The sequence below is a fragment of the Callionymus lyra genome, chromosome 12 (genome assembly GCF_982586985.1).
Source record: "Callionymus lyra chromosome 12, fCalLyr1.hap1.1, whole genome shotgun sequence".
NCBI classification, from domain to species: Eukaryota; Metazoa; Chordata; class Actinopteri; order Syngnathiformes; family Callionymidae; genus Callionymus; species Callionymus lyra.
In genome coordinates, this window is record NC_141829.1 from 5,382,958 (window position 1) to 5,400,614 (window position 17,657).

General features: G+C 39.1%; 3 protein-coding genes across 6 annotated transcripts in view; 2 read left to right on the plus strand and 1 right to left on the minus strand.

Moving 5' to 3' along the window:
* The window catches only part of pfkla (phosphofructokinase, liver a), a 44,071-nt gene extending 37,089 nt beyond the window's left edge, over window positions 1–6,982 (plus strand). The window contains exons 13-22 of the mRNA XM_087803410.1: window positions 35–181; window positions 848–918; window positions 990–1,077; window positions 1,153–1,305; window positions 2,535–2,699; window positions 2,835–2,896; window positions 4,023–4,134; window positions 4,198–4,297; window positions 4,359–4,464; window positions 6,544–6,982. Coding sequence (XP_087659536.1) covers window positions 35–181; window positions 848–918; window positions 990–1,077; window positions 1,153–1,305; window positions 2,535–2,699; window positions 2,835–2,896; window positions 4,023–4,134; window positions 4,198–4,297; window positions 4,359–4,464; window positions 6,544–6,691 — 1,152 coding nt within the window. The 3' untranslated portion in view covers window positions 6,692–6,982. The remainder of the gene's footprint in view (window positions 1–34; window positions 182–847; window positions 919–989; window positions 1,078–1,152; window positions 1,306–2,534; window positions 2,700–2,834; window positions 2,897–4,022; window positions 4,135–4,197; window positions 4,298–4,358; window positions 4,465–6,543) is intronic.
* Window positions 6,805–11,196, minus strand: LOC148068051 (uncharacterized). 2 transcript variants are annotated; one of them, XM_087803412.1, is made up of 14 exons: window positions 11,145–11,196; window positions 10,830–10,886; window positions 10,612–10,738; window positions 10,467–10,556; window positions 10,216–10,403; window positions 10,116–10,152; window positions 9,974–10,061; window positions 9,781–9,907; window positions 9,660–9,715; window positions 8,326–8,492; window positions 8,127–8,259; window positions 7,333–7,374; window positions 7,240–7,264; window positions 6,805–7,169 (listed from the first exon to the last, which is right to left on the minus strand). In XM_087803412.1, the coding sequence occupies exons 1-14, from the start codon at window positions 11,194–11,196 to the stop codon at window positions 7,048–7,050; spliced, it is 1,311 nt and encodes a 436-aa protein (XP_087659538.1). In that variant the 3' UTR covers window positions 6,805–7,047. The 2 variants fall into 2 exon arrangements, with proteins under 2 accessions (XP_087659538.1, XP_087659537.1); XM_087803411.1 differs by having other exon boundaries at window positions 6,805–7,172.
* Window positions 11,197–12,402: 1,206 nt separating this feature from the next.
* Window positions 12,403–17,590, plus strand: tmem169b (transmembrane protein 169b). Of its 3 annotated transcripts, none has more exons than XM_087804698.1 (3): window positions 12,403–12,515; window positions 12,991–13,314; window positions 15,596–17,590. In XM_087804698.1, exons 2-3 carry the CDS (start codon window positions 13,044–13,046, stop codon window positions 16,228–16,230), a joined length of 906 nt encoding a protein of 301 aa, XP_087660824.1. In that variant the 5' UTR covers window positions 12,403–12,515; window positions 12,991–13,043; the 3' UTR covers window positions 16,231–17,590. The 3 variants fall into 3 exon arrangements, with proteins under 3 accessions (XP_087660824.1, XP_087660826.1, XP_087660825.1); XM_087804700.1 differs by lacking the exon at window positions 12,403–12,515 and adding an exon at window positions 12,741–12,905; XM_087804699.1 differs by lacking the exon at window positions 12,403–12,515 and adding an exon at window positions 12,741–12,901.
* The last annotated feature ends 67 nt before the right edge of the window (window positions 17,591–17,657 follow it).

Here is a 17,657-nt window from a genome sequence, read left to right on the forward strand (position 1 = left end):
CCTGGAGGTTCTGATGACCTTTTTTTCCCCTCAGAGCAACTACTCTCTGGCGGTTCTGAACGTGGGCGCTCCGGCTGCGGGGATGAACTCCGCCGTGAGGTCCGCCGTCCGCCTGGCGCTCGCCGACGGCCACAAGGTCTACGCCGTGCACAACGGTTTCCAGGGACTGGCCAACGAAGACGTGAGCGACCGTCAAGTCCAGCTCTTGTTCAGGGTCCAAAGGACACAAGGACGACTCGAATGTTTCAATCACTTTTGTTTTTCTTTCGGCTTCTCAGTAATTAGGTTGTTAACCTTTAAAGACAGGTAAACAGAAAACAGTAAAATTATCCATTTAAATTCATTTAAACATTTGAATATTTTAAATTCATTTAAACATCTTAATCAAATATTTTAAATGAATTAACAAGCACTAAATTTAATTTCATGAATTTTCCAAAACTCAAATGAAATGTTATTTTAGCAAAACCCATTAATCATGAAATCAATACAATAAATGCTGCATTTGTTCCTTCACTAATATTTACTGCAGTTAAACATAAACTTGAACATCTCAGAAGTATTTCAAACACAATCAAAGTAGATAAAACATTTCACCGACCATTGGCGTCTTTGGACTGAACCCTTTGTGACCTTGGAGCGTCTTCTCTCTCTGACCCTGAACCTCCATGAGTTCAAAGTTCACAGGTGCTGCTCATTAGTGCCAATGACTGAAGTTTGACTGCTGCTGGTGCATTCTGGGAAGTGTGGTTCTTTGACACACTCTGAGATTCAGCTGAACAGTGACGATTGACGGTCGCCATGACGACCCCCCCGAGGGCCTGATCTTTTGTTTTGTTTCCTGCAGATGTTTGTCATGGAGTGGCACGACGTGGCAGGATGGACGGGCCAAGGCGGGTCGCTGCTCGGAACCAAACGGTAATAGTGTTTCAGGAAAACCGCGTCCGTTCATTCCGGGGTTGTTTTTTTTTTAACGCCGTGACCTTCAGGACGCTCCCGAGCAAGTGCATGGACAAGATCGTCAACACCATCGCCAAGTTGAAGATCTCGGCTCTGCTCGTCGTCGGAGGATTCGAGGTCGGAAATCAAAGACGTTCTCGGGAGGAATTCTCCTCTTCTGGCTTCGACTCTACGTTTCTCTTTATTTCCCAGGCTTACGCCGGAGTCCTGCAGCTGTTCGAGGCGCGCAGTCGTCACGACGAACTCTGCATCCCCATGTGTGTGATCCCGGCCACCATCAGCAACAACGTGCCGGGAACCGACTTCAGCCTGGGAGCGGATACGGCCGTCAACGCTGCCATGGAGGTAACTCATTTAAGTATTTTAAGTCATTTATATTTGTAGAATCATGTAGAAATGTTGCGTATTTTTCTTATCTACTTTATAACTTTAAGGTTCTTTTGTGACATTTTCACTCCTTTTCTTTTGTCCTTTTTGTGAGTCTTTCTCGTCCCTCATTTAATTTGAAAGCAGCACAAACTAAGCGAGGAAAGTCTGGGCCTCTCCCTGCTGAAGCTGCTGCCCCCGTGACCCGAACCCAGATAAGCGGTAGAAAACAAGACGAGAGAAAATTGTAACGTGTATATTTACAGTATATATACTATATACTATTATTTAAGCACAGAGACGCATTTTATTTATATTAAAATCTTTAGAGAGTTGAGAGGACTGAGCAGCTTCTTACTCTTTGAGAGACTTAATGTGTTTTTTAAAAAGTTTTTTAAAGTGAGATAAAATGCATCTTTGTTACGTTGACCAAAATTGAATATTCCCTGAATTTTTTTATTTTTTTTAAATCCATTTTTATAGTTAAATGTTCATTATTATTTGTAGAGTTTAGTAAAATGTATCTTTTCACCAAAATAGATGTATGTATTTTAATCTATCTTCTACTTCCGTTTTCTCATCATAACAAGGACACTCTTTCTTTAAGCGCATGTCTTTTTGGATGAAGACTAATACAAAGACAACTGAGCTCCAGTCCCTACATTAAAATAAACAAACATTTTTGTCCATAACTCTAAAAAGGAACAGATTACTCTAAAAATAATCCCAACCCTTAGTCGACATGAGGGTGAGTAGAAAATGTTTGGTGAACTATCACTTTAAATGTGTATTTTTCAAGATGCCTAGTTCCTCATTTTATTGACCAACACTACAATAAAACGAGTCAAATCTTTTAATGAATCCCCCCTTTTTTTCATCTTTATAACTAAAAGTTACTCCTTGATAACAGCCCTGTCCAAAGTATCGGATGAAAGCAACAAAATAGAAGTATGTATTTGATGCTTACAATGAGCTTTCTGACGCTATATTTTAGATAACGTGACTTTATATAATGTCTACATGTTTTGTCCGGAATCTTTTTGAATTTTAATAAAACTCACATAAAATGAATAACACTCTTTAATCTATCTTCTACTTCCGTTTTCTCATCATAACAAGGACACTCTTCCTTTAAGCGTAAACACACACACATGACAATAATCCAACAATCTGACTCGACTCACAAGCGTTGCTCCTCCGGTCCTCAGGGCTGCGACAAGATCAAGCAGTCGGCCACGGGAACTAAAAGACGGGTGTTCGTGGTGGAGACCATGGGCGGCTACTGTGGCTACCTGGCGACCTGCACCGGCATCTCTGTCGGCGCCGACGCCGCCTACATCTACGAAGACCCCTTCAACATCCACGACCTGAAGGTGACAGAAGCTCAGATGATGCATCAGTGTAGCCGCTAAGTTCTTCTCCTAAAACGACATAAACATAAACGAATCAACTACTACCTTAAACAGAGCGAAAGCTTCAACTTGACAGTAGCTTCGCTGTTTCTGCAGACGAACGTGGAGCACCTGACGGAGAAGATGAAGAAGGACATCCAGAGAGGACTTGTCCTGAGGTGAGCTTCACACGTCCATGGAACCACAACTGTATTCTTGTAGACTCTTGTGTGATTGGCTGGATCTTCTGCTGCGATCGGACACTTGTGGAAGTTTATCGGAGTCATCAGAATTTTGAACGGTTGAATTTCAAATGTTGAAACTTTCATTTCTTTATTCGTTTTTTAAGCTTTTTTTTTCATTTAATAATTGAATTTGATTCATGTATAATTTAAAAACTAAATTTGTCTTAAAAGAAAAAAAAAATCCACCCCTTCAATATGTAAATTATAACGTTTTTTAATTTAATTTGAAAGTTAAATTAAAAAAAAAAAGAATATTTATAAAATAAATAACACATTTTTACACATAGGGTTTGATATTCTAATTCCAACCATTCAAACATATATATTATAAATGCAATGTTTTAATTTGTAGCCTTTTAAATTCAATATTTTAAAAAATAGTATAACAGTGTCACCAAATAATACCTATTACATTTCTTTTTTTAAGTAATTGATTTTGAAAATATTGGATTTTTTTAATAATAAATGTAATCATCAGAAAATATTTATAATTGTTTAACCTTTAATTTAACCAACCATTGATTTCAATGAATCAATATAAACAATTTCAACCTTTTAATAAATAAAATGAGTGAATTTAATCCTAAGAAATATAATTCAATGATTCATTAATTTTCTACCTCTTTATCCCTTGTGGGGGTCGCGGGGAGACTTGAGTCTATCCCTGTTTTATTGGGTGAGAGGCAGGGGACACCCTGGACAGGACGCCAGTCTGTCTCAGGACACACAACGACAGACAACCATTCACACACACACTCATACCTACGGACAATTTCCCTCAAGTTCTCAATCAACCTCTGTATGTTTTTGGACTGTGGGAGGAAACCGGAGTTCCCGGAGTAAACCCACGCAACACGGGGAGAACAAACAAACTCCACACAGAAAGGTCACAAGTTGGCTCGGCCTGGAAGCGAACCAGCAACCTTCCTGCTGTGAGGCGACCGCACTAACCACCAAATATTCTAATGGAACCGATGTACTTCCATAACAATCTTCCCAAAGAAGAAATTGTGTTAAAAACACATTTTAAAGTGACACATTATTTTTTTATCCTCCCCAGGAATGAAAAATGTCACGAGCACTACTCGACCGACTTCATACACAAGCTGTACTCGTCCGAGGGGAAGGGCATCTTCGACTGTCGGGTCAACGTGTTGGGACACCTGCAGCAGGTCTGGACTCTCGCACGTCCTTCCGTCCTCGTCCGCCGCTCAACTTCAACTTAACCTCTCCAGGGCGGAGCTCCGTCACCCTTCGATCGGAACTTCGGCACCAAGCTGGGCGTGAAGGCGATCCAGTGGCTCTCCGAGAGGATGACCGAGAGCTACCGGCAAGGTGAGAGCAACGGAAGTTCAAGGTTTCAACGGTCGGGACTCACTCGCTCGTCCTCCCTCAGGTCGGGTGTTCACCGACGCCGCCGCCTCCGCCTGCGTCGTGGGCCTCAACAGGAAGGTGGTCTCGTTCACCCCCGTCCACGATCTGAAGGAGACCACCGACTTTGAGTAAGAACTACACCATGATGGAGAACTACAAGTCATGCAAATGATTGAAAAGAAGCTTCGACCTGCAGCGTTACTCTTCAGCCTGCCAGAGCTTCTCTAATCCATCAACACTTCACTTATTCAATTCAATTGTATTTAAAGTGTCTTATCATAACAAAGTTATCTCAAGACACTATACAGTTGAAGTAAGACTATAGTTGATTAAGGAAAAACAGATCCCAGCAATTCAACAAAGAGCAAGAAACAAAACACTGTACAGTGAGCTGTGCAGTGAGCAATGGCGAGGAAAAACTTCCTTTTAGAAGGCAGAAACCTGGAGCAGAACCTGACTCATTGTTGACGGCCTCCTGCTTTGACCGGCTGGGAGGAAGGATGGGGGGGGTAGACAGATGGATAAGGAGAGGGAGGATATAGTGAGAAAAAAAGAGTGTAGGAGAGTCCATGGAGGTGCTGGAGAGAACTTGGGATCTGATGACTTATAAACATCATTAAGAATAGGTGTAAGAAAATATCGACATAACGATCCATTCGCGATGTTCTTATTCACGATACTGTATTGATATTCAATAGCACTGTATCGATGTTAAAAAAATATTGGTGAAGCAGCGTCTCACAGCAGCGTCTCTGCTGCAGTGCAGATGTGAACAGCACTAACTTCATTAAACATCTAAAGACGCATCACTACAAAGAACATGAGGGATGGAAAGAAACGATAAAGACGAAGCAGTTGACTTTGCTGTTCTGTAGCGACGAGAGAAACTTTCAGTCGACGCATGAAAGTCAACAACAACAAACGTTCTTGTTAGCGTTAATGTCGACTTCATCACTGAACGTGCCTCGATCTAATAGATAGTTTGTGTTCAATACTGGTTGAATAAAGGCTGACGGCGCTGAGTTCCATGTGTGTGACGTCAGCGCTAATTTAAATTCCACTAACTTCAGGATCAATGATGACACAAAAATACATTTGACAAATTAAGTTGTTAAATGCTTTACAAACTTATTTTTAAATCTCGTCGAATCAGATCAAATTTTTTAAATTTTTTAAAAAGATCTATGAAAATAAATTTGAATTAAAGTAAAATGTTGTTTCAAAGGTTAAATATATTAAACATGAGCTTTTAAAGTGGATTTTTGGTCTGATTTTGGCTTTAAAACGGAGTTTAAAGTAAAAGAAATGAAACACTGACAGATACTGGATATTACATGTTGCTAATGTTAATGCACTTCATTGTTTATTGTTACTATATACTATATTAAAACGTTCAAAACAGGAGTCCGTTCCGGTCGCTCCAACACGACGTCACTTCCACATCCGGTTCTTATGCTTCGCTTTGTGGAGAAAGATGGTCAATCCAGAGTGTGTCGAGGGTCGTTTATTCGCCGCTTCAAGTCAAACAAAATACAAGCTTTACGATCGATCGGACACACTTCCTCTCGGCGACTGTACAGGTCAATAGTCCCAGGAGAAAAGGTCCCGATCTGTAGAAACATCGCTATATTTAAGGCAAATTTCCCGCCCAGGAGGTTGTCTCTTTCCGGCAAAAGTTTCTTTCAAGTTGCCTGTGCCACCGATCCCCCGTAGCGAGACTTCCTAGTTTGTTTTCTTGTAATCTAATCATTCAAATGTTCTTTGGTGGGGGTTTCTGTCTTTTAGCCCCCCTTTCTCAGGTGTGTCTTGCTTCGTTCTTTGATCCACGACCCAAGGTGTGAAAGGGCAGACAAACAGATGTTTTTAAATAACCGCTGTCGTATCTCTAATTCTGTTTCAAGCTTGTCTTGAAACAGTGTAAATCAGTCTGGAGTGAAATGTTGATTGTAAATGTGTATTAAAACGTTTAAGCTCTTAGATGAAGCCAGTAATTTATACTTTATATTTTGATGATCTTTTAGCATTCATTTAAGTATGGCGTATATACGTATAGTGTATAATGATTTTAATCGAACAATATGTACCACAAAGTAGGTTTTTCATGAGGACAGGAAACGCATATTAAGCCAGAAGATTATGAGCGTGCGTGACCACATGTCATGATCTTATCGAAACGGAAAAACACGATTCCATCTTCTGTGTTTCAGACACCGGATGCCGAAGGTGCAGTGGTGGCTGAACCTGCGTCCGCTGCTCAAGATGTTGGCCAAGTACCAGACCAGCTTCTGCGAATACGTGCCGGGAACGATCGAGCATGTGACGCGCCGCTCTCTGAGTGTCGACGCCGGGTTCTAGTCTAGAAAACAACGATGAAAGCCGCACTGAAACTTGGATCTACTGCACTTTTAACTCTTGTGCTTTCTTCTTCCTGCTCTTGATTTATCTTGACTACTGATTGGAAACAAGCAGGTGAACAAATCGTTTATTTCCCTCAACAAACCAGCAACTTTAGTAAATGTTGTTGTCATAAACGTGGATATTAGAGAAGTCCCTGTGATGTAACGTGTTGACATTAAACAGGTACACATTAATATAATAAATGTGAACATTAACAAGCTTGTTTTACAATAAAAGAACTGAACTAGTCATGTGATGATGTCATCCAACTACTTACTTTTCCAGCATTTTCTCAAACATAATAAATCTTAGCGCTAAAACTTGAACGTAAACTCATCCTTTGCCGAATCCACGCTTCCTGTTTCAGGGCTCTTGGCGTCGAAGGGAAACTGGAAGACCTCGTTTGGCTCCGATTGGTTGAACAGGAAGTCACGTCCTGCTAATACAAAAAAGGGCAATAAATCTCAAGAGAATCCACCACAGAAGGAAAAGTTAAAAAGCCTCACCACTAGATTTGGAGCCGGAGGGTTTCTGGAAGAAAAAAATAGATGTGACCGTATTGTTTGTGCAGTTGATGAAGGGAGTATTTAAAAATGTACCTTTTCGTTGAAGAAGGTAGTACCAAAGGGAAAATCAGAATCCTACGGGAAAATTTGGAAAGTATTTAAACGTGAAACCTAACATCTTAAAAAGCCTCAATTACAACATTTTAACTATTATATGATGAATCAATTGTCTTGTTAAAGATTAAATAATAATATTATGTGATATGTAATAGAGAATTCTGAGCCGCTCTAGTAGAAGAACTCACATTTCTCCGATCCTTAAAACTCTTCATTGGCTGCCAGTTTCTTTCAGGATCATTTTTAAATTCTGGTTCTTACTTTCAGATCTATTCATGGTCAGACCTTCCATCAGTGATCTGATCCAGACTTACACCCCAGCTCGGGCTCTGAGGTCTGTGGATCAGAATCTACTGATGGTTCCTGAACTTCCGGACCAGAGGAGAGAAATCCTTCCAGACTGTTGCTCCTAAGCTTTAAAACCTTCCTCTCCCTCTGTGTTTGCTGGATCTACTATTACATTTATATAACAAAAGGGAAATGTGAGTTCTTCTACTGGAGCGGGTCAGAATTCTCTATTACATATCACATATTATTTTATTTTTTAAATAATATATGCTATTACTTACTTACATATGTTTTGGGTATTTCAAAGGTTGAATCAAATATTTTTGCAGCATTAACTTCTTTATCATAAATATTAAGTAAATATTCAAAGATGGTTTCTTTTACCAGCAACATTCAAGGATTGAGGGTCCATCACAGGTTAAAGACAATCTCCCCAGACATTATTTTACAAACTGTTGTTACAAACTTGTCTAAATCCTCACCTCGGGCGGTGAGCCGACGTTGAATCCAAAGTCCTTGTACGCCGATGCGGACGACTCGGAGTGAAGGGAGAAGAAGGAATCCGGGGATTTGACATCAGAAGTGTCGGCGTGCGAAGAGGTTCCCGAGCCAAAACTACAGATTAAAAATACTTAGTCTCAGATCAAAACAGTTTCCGCTGACTCTGGGTCTTTGACCTACTTGAAGGTGAACGCAGGAGTGTCGGGAACAGGTGGAGATCGAGCAGTAAAAGCCTTTTCTTTTCCAGGAAATGCTGTGAACTTGTCGTCCTGTGAGGCCGTCGTGTCCATTTCAGCCAAAACTTCTTTCTCAGCTTCCTCCTCTACTTGAGTGACCTGTGCCAGCTCCTGGAATTAAGTCAGAACAATCCTTCAACCGAGAAAAATCTCTAAACTTAGGAAAATGGTGTTTTGATGATCTGGAGCTTGTAATCCATGCGTTTGTGTCTCGCCTGGACTATTGTTACAGTTTGTTTTCATGTCTAAACAAGAAGGATCTGTCTCGCCTGCAGTTGATTCAGAACTCTGCAGCAGAATTCTGAGCCGCTCTAGTAGAAGAACTCACATTTCTCCTTCAAACTCTTCACTGGCTGCCAGTTTCTTTCAGGATCATTTTAAAATTCTGGTTCTTACTTTCAGATCTATTCATGGTCAGACGTTCCATCAGTGATCTGATCCAGCCTTATACCCCAGCTCGGGCTCTGAGGTCTGTGGATCAGAATCTACTTATGGTTCCTGAACACGGTTCAGGACCAGAGGAGAGAAATCCTTCCAGACTGTTGCTCCTAAGCTTTGGAACGATCTTCCTCTCTCTTTGCGCTTGATGGATCTACTGACTCTTTCAAGAAACATCTTAAGACGTGTTTATTTGTTCAGTATTTTCCTTGATTTCTCGAACTCCTGTTGTGTTATCAGTTTTATCTTGATCTTTAAAATATATACTGTATTGAATATTGTTTTGATTGTTTAAGTGCTTTGTGACCCTGGTCTGGAAAAGCGCTATATAAATACAAATTACTTACTTACTTACTTACATTTTAAATTCTAAGCTCCAGATATCACTTAAAGATATTATTGTTATTCTCACTGAACCAGCATCTCGGTACAACACAATTATTTACAGAAAAACCCTTCAAAGAGTAGACAACCAGACGTATAAACACGACAGGATCAGGCAGAGGTACCAGCCGCTTCCAAACGAGAACGGATCACATTAGGAAAGATGGTTGAAAGAAAACAGGCATCCCTGCTTTTCTTCACGAACACATGCAGGATCAGCTCAGAGAAGGATAGTCTCCTTAAGTCGGCTCTGAGGCTGGTATTTCATTTTTCTTTTCTCTACCTCGTTGCAAATTTGTTTTTGACAATAATTCAAAGACTCTAACTTTAAAAAATGAATCCATTTTTAAATTCCTAACACAGGTTGTTGACTCTCAAAGATAAGGGAAGGGAGATGAATATGTTTCTAGTTTCTTGATGCACTGCATGAAAAGAACAAAGGTCGTCGTATCAAACCTGGATAGATGTTCCCTGTTTCTCCTCCTTGTGCATCTCCTCAGGCTCAGGTGGATCTGGAAATGAAAACACAGATGGATATTTCTGGTATTTAATGAGTGACTTGTGTTTTCTAAACTACCCTGAGACTGCTGTGAGTTGGTAAATCCGTCGTCGACGGTTGCCGATGCAGACGTTTTCTCCATCTCCTGACCTGCCTTTTCTTCCTCCGTGTTCGGCTCTTTGACTCGTGGCTCGTCCAGTTGCATCTGCTCGTATTCAGGAGAAGTTTAAGAAGCTCCGACAACATCCGTGCGGGTCATAAAAATGTGTACTTGTTGCCGGCTGAAGTAAAGAGAAGTCGCTTCTGAAGTCGAAGCTTCGAGAGTCACTTCACCTTCTGCTCCCGTCGGCTGCCGATCGCTGAGAGAAGTCGTTTGAAAGCGATTCTTCGGGAAGATGTTTAATGTCGCTTACCTGTCGACTTGTTTCTCGGCGGGAGACGAATTACCTGCTGTGTGTGTTTCAAACAATACATCAATCATTTCATAATGACTCCAGGAAATATGGTCGTTACCAGTGAGACGTTCCAGCTCCTTCTTCCTCGTCGATATCTTCTCATCGTGCGACTTGAAGCGACTCTCCACGTCCTCGGTCTCGCCTTGCAGCTGGATCAGCTTCTGAGCCAGAGGACTTTGGCAAAAATATAGTTTTTGCTTTTGAAAAGTCTCCCTGTAATTGGCGATTCTTTCTTCATAGAGCTCCCTTGAGGTCAAACAAGAGAGTTCTCAGATACTTTGCTTGTGTTTGAAGTACAGTGAAACCTACTTGTCTCTGTTGAAGTTTGTTTTTGCGTTTTCCAGCTCGAGTTTGAGGGTGTGTTCATAGTGGAGAAGGTGTTTGTTTGTTTCCTTTAAACTGGTGATTGACGTCAATACGTTTTCTAAACTTACACATTCTTCATCTTACGTACCTTTTTAAAGTGTCTCTGTTACGACTGACCGTCTTCTGCTTGTCCAGGATTTCTTTGTCGAGCTTCTGAATGTTTCTCTCTGTGGTTTCGATGAAAAGCTTCTTCTCCAAAATATCTGCTTTGCAAACTTCAAGAATGCAACAGACAAAATCTTGTCATTGACCTTTTTTTTTTTTAATATAAAAAAGTATATTTAAATACTTAAATAGAAACATTACGTTCAATTTGTTTTTCGAATTCACTTTTCTTCTGGGAGAGTCCTTGATTTTCAACCGCTGTCAAAACACATTAAATAGTTTATCAACAAAAATATATCTTAAACTGACGTTGTTTTATAATAATTTGTTTTGTTAAATCATAAGAGCATTGCCATTGAAGACCCCTGATAATATGTTTATGGCTAGCAGTGCAAGTGGTCAAGCTAAATGCTAACGTGGTGTCTCATAAAATAAGCTATTAAATGTTAAATTTAAACGTAATTTATCATATATATAAATTTGTATATATATTATATACTGCAAAGTTCAATATACCGAGTTTCAACAGAAGGCTTTCGATGTTACAGAAGGAGATTTCTTCCTCCATCTTCTCTGTCTGATGAACTAGCAAATCAATGCTAACATTAGCCAGTTGCTAACACACTTAACTATTAAGTTTAAAACTATTTTAACTATACACCATTTTTTTACGCCCACTTTGTTCTAATATTTTTGTACATCATTCTTCTTGTGTAGTTATAACCCTTTAGTTATTTATTACTACTTTTTTTTTTTAATTAAGTGATTTTAAAATATTTTAAATTAAATATTATATAAGTAATACAATTTATTGAGTGCTAACTATATATATATTTTTTATATAAATTGGGTAAAATTAATAAATTTTTCGAACAAGGCGTTTTATCTTGTTTGGTTAATAATATTATTCCATGTTAAAATTTGGATTTAATTTTACATTTGAATAGAAAGTGTTGATTCATTAGTGCATATTTATTAATTTATATTGAGTTGAATTTACAATTATTAAACATTTTAGATTAAATCTTAAAACTTCACAATAAATCCTTCCTTATAAAAACGTTCGACATTATATCTGTTAAAACGTTATTTGATCACGTAAATAAATAATTATACGTGTTGAAACGTTATCTGATTAGCATTCTTGTTTATTTATTTTAAATTTAAAAAAAGAAATAATTGTACGTGTTAAAACGTTATTTGATTGTCATTCTTGTTTATTTATTTTAAATTAAAAAAAAATAATAATTATACGAGTTGAAACGTTATTTGATTAGCATTCTTGTTTATTTATTTTAAATTTAAAAAAAGAAATAATTGTACGTGTTAAAACGTTATTTGATTAGCGTTCTTGTTTATTTATTTTAAGTTAAAAATATATATATAAAAAATTCTATGTGTTAAAACGTTATTTGATTGTCATTCTTGTTTATTTATTTTAAATAATAAAAAAAAAGAAGTAATTATACGTGTTGAAACGTTATTTGATTAGCATTCTTGTTTATTTATTTTAAGTTTAAAAAAATAAATCACATTAATACTTTATTTTTTAAATATAATTTTGGTATCATTATAAACAAAAATGATTGATTAATCTCATTTATCGTACTAAACATAGTTTTCGTTTATATATTTACTATAATATTTATATCTATTTATTCGTTTATTTAACTTGACGAGGTTTGTGTCGGTGAAGTGCGCATGCGTCAGCCATACAGCGGTGAGGGGCGGAGCTAGTGCTATTCTGGACGCCGGTTACGCACTGAAGCGCATCTGTGCGTCTGATGGATGCGATTCTTCTTCTTCGTCCAGAGCTTTTGAATGAGATCCTGCGTCTTCAAAGGATGTGATTCATCTCTTCCGTGCTGCTCCACCACACGAGTCCAGGTAAGAATCAGATGATTTGTGTTCTATTCTCGGGGAGTCGCCGGGGCTCTGCTGACAAAAGGCGGACATGGGTGGGATTTAAATGGGAGGAGATCAGTTGAAGAGAATGAGCTTCATTGTCTGTTTATCTCTTCCATCTCCTCTGGTGCATTCTTGAAAACAAACTCTCTTATTAATCTACATTTGAATATACATTAAATCAAAGAAAAACAGTGGTGAAATGATGAGTCAAATAAATAAATAAATAAATGTTTTTTTTTGTTGTTTATAATAATGTGATGTTTATTTGTTTTCTTTTTTGTTATTTGTCGTGCTTTTTTTGGAAATGTTGAATTTTTAACCACCGTCGACATCGAGTCAGGCGTGAAACCACCACCGTGCTGAATGTAGGTCAGGAGTCATCAACATGGAGGATTACATTTACAATTCAGATGGAGGACCTGCTTTTTTATTCTCTTGTGTTTCTTTCTTTCAGGAAACCATGAGCGGAAGGTGATCTCCGGTCGTCTCACGTAAGCGTCGGCGAGGATGGTTCATCGCGTGGAGGAGGCTGACGGCGAGGGAAGCCCTCGGATCATCTCCCTCAGATCCGAGGCGTCCTCCAACCACGTCGGTGACGCAGAAGCCGGACCTCCCATCCGGAGGAAGAGGAGGAAGAAGAAGGACCCGCGGCCCGAGTCCATCATCGTGTACCGCTCCGACGTGGAGCGAGATCCTGCGGAGGAGCAGGTCGGCGAGGAGGCCGGAGAGCGGAGTGCGGAGGAAGGCGCCAAATTCCTCTGCACGCCCACAAATGATGGTGAGAAGGAAGTGAAAAAACACGAGTTATTTCATGAGGTTTCTCGTCCTGAAGAGTAAATGACCATTTGATCTTCGAGGGCCAGTTGTTCAGAGGTAACCTGATCGGATTAAAGTGAGAGAAGGATTCTTAAATCGGATTAGATCTTGTAATCCAAATTCTATTCTTAAGTAAGTAAGTAAGTAAGTAATATTTATTTATATAGCGCTTTTCCAGACCAGGGTCACAAAGCGCTTAAACAATCAAAACAATACTCAAAAAAGTATATACTTTAAAGATCAAGATAATACTGAGAACAACACAGGAGTTCGAGAAATTCAAGGAAAAGCCTGAACAAATAGAAACGTCTTAAGATGTTTCTTAAAGGAGTCAGTAGACTCCATCAAGCGCAAAGAGAGAGAAGATCGTTCCAAAGCTTAGGAGCAACAGCCTGAAAAGATTTCTCTCCTCTGGTCCTGAGCCGTGTGCGTGGAACCATCAGTAGATTCTGATCCACAGACCTCAGAGCCCGAGCTGGGGTGTAAGGCTGGATCAGATCAGTGATGTAAGGAGGAGCCTGACAATGAATAGATCTGAAAGTACGAACCAGAATTTTAAAGTCGATCTTGAAAGAAACTGGAAGCCAGTGAAGAGTTTTAAGGATCGGAGAAATGTGAGTTCTTCTACTAGAGCAGGTCAGAATTCTCGCTGCAGAGTTCTGAATCAACTGCAGACGAGACACATCCTTCTTGTTAAGACATGAAAACAAACTGTTACAATAGTCCAGACGAGAAGAAACAAACGCATGGATTATAAGATCCAGATCATGTTCCGACAACATTTTCCTAAGTTTAGAGATTTTTCTCAGTTGAAGGAAACCGTTTCAGTTTTCTGCAGTGTTGAACAAGAGACATGTCTTTATCAAATACAACACCCAGGTTTCTCAGGCTCAGCTTGACAGACTGACCTAAGTCACCCAAGTACTGACTCAACCCTGGAATCTTATCATCAGGAGCAATCACCAGAGTTTCAGTTTTGTCCACATTTAGCTGTAGAGTGTTTTTATTCAGCCATTGTTCTTAATCTAATCTTCTATTCTTCTAGATCAACCCTTAAATTGTTGTCGTGCAAAACTTTTCAGCTGTATCTGGATATCTTTGGTCCAAATCAAACAGAATTATCCAGATCCCAACGAACCAGTTGATTACATTTTTTAATCTGGATCAAAATGAATCCAATTCTTGGCTATTCAAGATGAATCAGTTTCACTTTTACACCAGTTTTCTCCAAACATTGCCTGAGATCAACCTGATCAGCGGTTGTTAAGGTTACAAAAATACCAGATTACCTGTGACTCTAAATAAAACAACATAACGACAACGTGGCCGACCAGAAATGTGAAGAACACAAAAACATTCCCGTCTATTTATGACTAATTTTTTGACCTCTTCGTCTGAGCTACAACAAATATGTATAAACATATATATAAAGTGGATATTTTGAAAAAAATCTTTAGTAAAAAAAAGTCTAAAAGTTGACATAGTAAAAAAGTTTTTTATCCAAGTAGAAAATGAACTATTATTAACACAGGCTTTTCCTTGATTTTCTGGAAATCCTGTGTTTTTTCTTGACCTTTAAAGTATATACTTCATTGAGTATTGTTTTGATTGTTTAAGCGCTTTGTGACCCTGGTCCGGAAAAGCGCTATATAAATACAAATTACTTACTTACTTACTTACTTATTATAAACATAATTCTTCATTTATTTTTGATGAAAATGATCTTCTAACCATTAAATAAACCAAATAGGTAGGTAGAACTTTATTTATTGATCCCTCAGGAGGTCTCCTTCGGGAAATTGTTTCCCGAAAAAAGGGTGATGTTTTCATCACTTTATATCAAATTAAGAAAACAACAACATAACATTAACCTGTCAAAAATCATTTTAACTCTAAACATTCTTTATTTGTCTAGTATTGGACATTTAGTTTCATTAGAGTGGTCAGAACATTAATCATAAATAGAAGCAGGTATTTATGTTATTTTTGTTGTTTGGTTGTTCTTTACATAGTTAGTCGCTCACATGGTTACATGATGTTTTACACATTGTGCACTAATGTAATCCTTTCTTTTTTTTTCGGGCCTTCGGGTCACCTTGACCCTGAGATGACACAAGGGTTACGAAGGTTTCATCCTAGATTGAAAAAAAAAGGGATTTTCCAAATCTGGATCATTTCAAACGACTGTCCCAAAACTGTAAACAAATATTTCACATTCATTTTAAAGTATTTTTATTTGGCAGACGAAGGCTGGAGTCTTCCCCCCGACAGCCGCTACGTCACGCTGACCGGCACCATCACGCGCGGGAAGAAGAAGGGTCAGGTGGTGGACATCCACGTGACGCTGACGGAGAAGGAACTGAGGGAACTGGCCAAGTCCAAGGAGCGCCTGGACGCGGAGTTCGAATCCGGCGAAGGCTCCCGGCGCTCCTGCAGCCTGGGAATCTGCCAGGGGCCCCACGTGGTCCTCTGGAGCCTCGGCTGCGTCCCCATCGTCTTCCTGCTCTCCTTCATCACCTCCTTCTACTACGGGACGCTCACCTGGTACAACGTGTTCCTGGTGTACAACGAGGAGCGGACGTTCTGGCACAAGATCACCATCTGCCCGTTCCTCATCATCTTCTACCCCGTGCTCATCATGCCGGTGGCCGTGTCTCTGGCCCTGTACTCGGCGCTGGTGCAGGTGTCCTGGGCCTTCGGCGAGTGGTGGCAGGTGGTCCGAGACCTGGAGAAAGGCTTCTGCGGCTGGGCGTGCGGGAAACTGGGTCTGGAGGACTGTTCCCCGTACAGCATCGTGGAGCTCCTGGACTCTGATACCGTGTCCGGGACACTGCAGAGCAAAGCGCCCAGTGAACTGGCCCAGACCTCCTCGGTGTGAACTCGGACCTTCAACTCCCCTGGAACGCATGTATCAAACCCAGACTTCCATGTGGCCCGTCGGATGGTGGTCTCCACTCACAGTAGATGTTCATGTTGATATGTTGACCTGTAAAGATCTCAGAGATCTTGGATGTCAACACTTAAACAGATACTTCCAATAACTATTAGACTGAAGTTGAGAGAAAGTAACTTTAATTATTTTATATTAGCAAACATAACATTTGTTTGTGTGAGTTTGAATCTTCTGATTGTCCCTTAGTTGATGTTCCTTCCCTTCAATAATCCAAGACTTCCGTCTGTTCCTGGCTCTTAAGTTTTGTCAGAAATGTTACCAGACGTCCACCTCCGCTCCATCTTCCCCAGAGATTCTCTAGCAAAAAAGAAAAGCTTCAAAAAACTTGTTGTACAAACAGTCCTGTCAATAGTTACTTCCTCGAGGAACAAGAGACACTGGACCACACCGGGAAGTCATTGTGGAACTTACTGACTGGACTTGATAATATAAATCAAATATCATTTACACTCAGAGAATTTGACGTTTTGTATTCCTAAATTCCTTTTCCTCGTCAGTTAGACATTAAAGAAATGACACAAATCCAACTTCTAAATGTAAAAAAAAACAACATTTTATTATCGTTGTATTCTTCATCTTATTAAAATTCACATTAAAACTTTAAAATTAATTTTCCACGTACATGTTTTTAACACTAGTCTCTGAAAAAAAAAAAAAACGTAGGAGGAAATAATGATTTCAATACATTTCTCATCTTATTTTCGAACATGCACTAACACACACAGTGATGTGGGAGTTAATACTCTGTAAATACTTTTCCTGGATTATTATTGTACTGGTAACAGTGATGACTTGGTGTTTTATTTATTTATTTTGCAGACTTTTTGTTATTTAAATGTAATGAATACTTTAAAAATGGTGTCGTTTAAAAGACAGGCCACTTCACAAGAGAGAACCAGGGTATATTCTGTGAGTTTAGAAGAGCACCACAGTACAACACAAGTACAAAAGTGATTTTAAACACGTCTTAATATTTATGCAATTTCAAGACCACTACGAGGACAAACTTAAGATACCTACACGTTTTCATTCAGCCTTCATTTTAATGTGCTTTTTAATTCATCCATTTTTTTTTTTAAACATTTCCTTTTTTTTACTACTGAAAAAAAAAACTGTTTACAAAATGTTTACAAATACAAGCATTTGGTGAAAACCTTCAGAGTTTTGTCTCCGTGGTTCAAGATGAGTCATGTAATAGACGAAGTAGTCATCGAACAAATGGATTTGTTTATTGTACTTTCAACAGCATCAAGAAAACACTGATAAAATAAAACCTTCACATGTGTGTATTTTTCTTTGTCTGTTTTGTAAGGGTTATATTGTTTTCTTTTTAAGCTAATACAGTGTAAGTA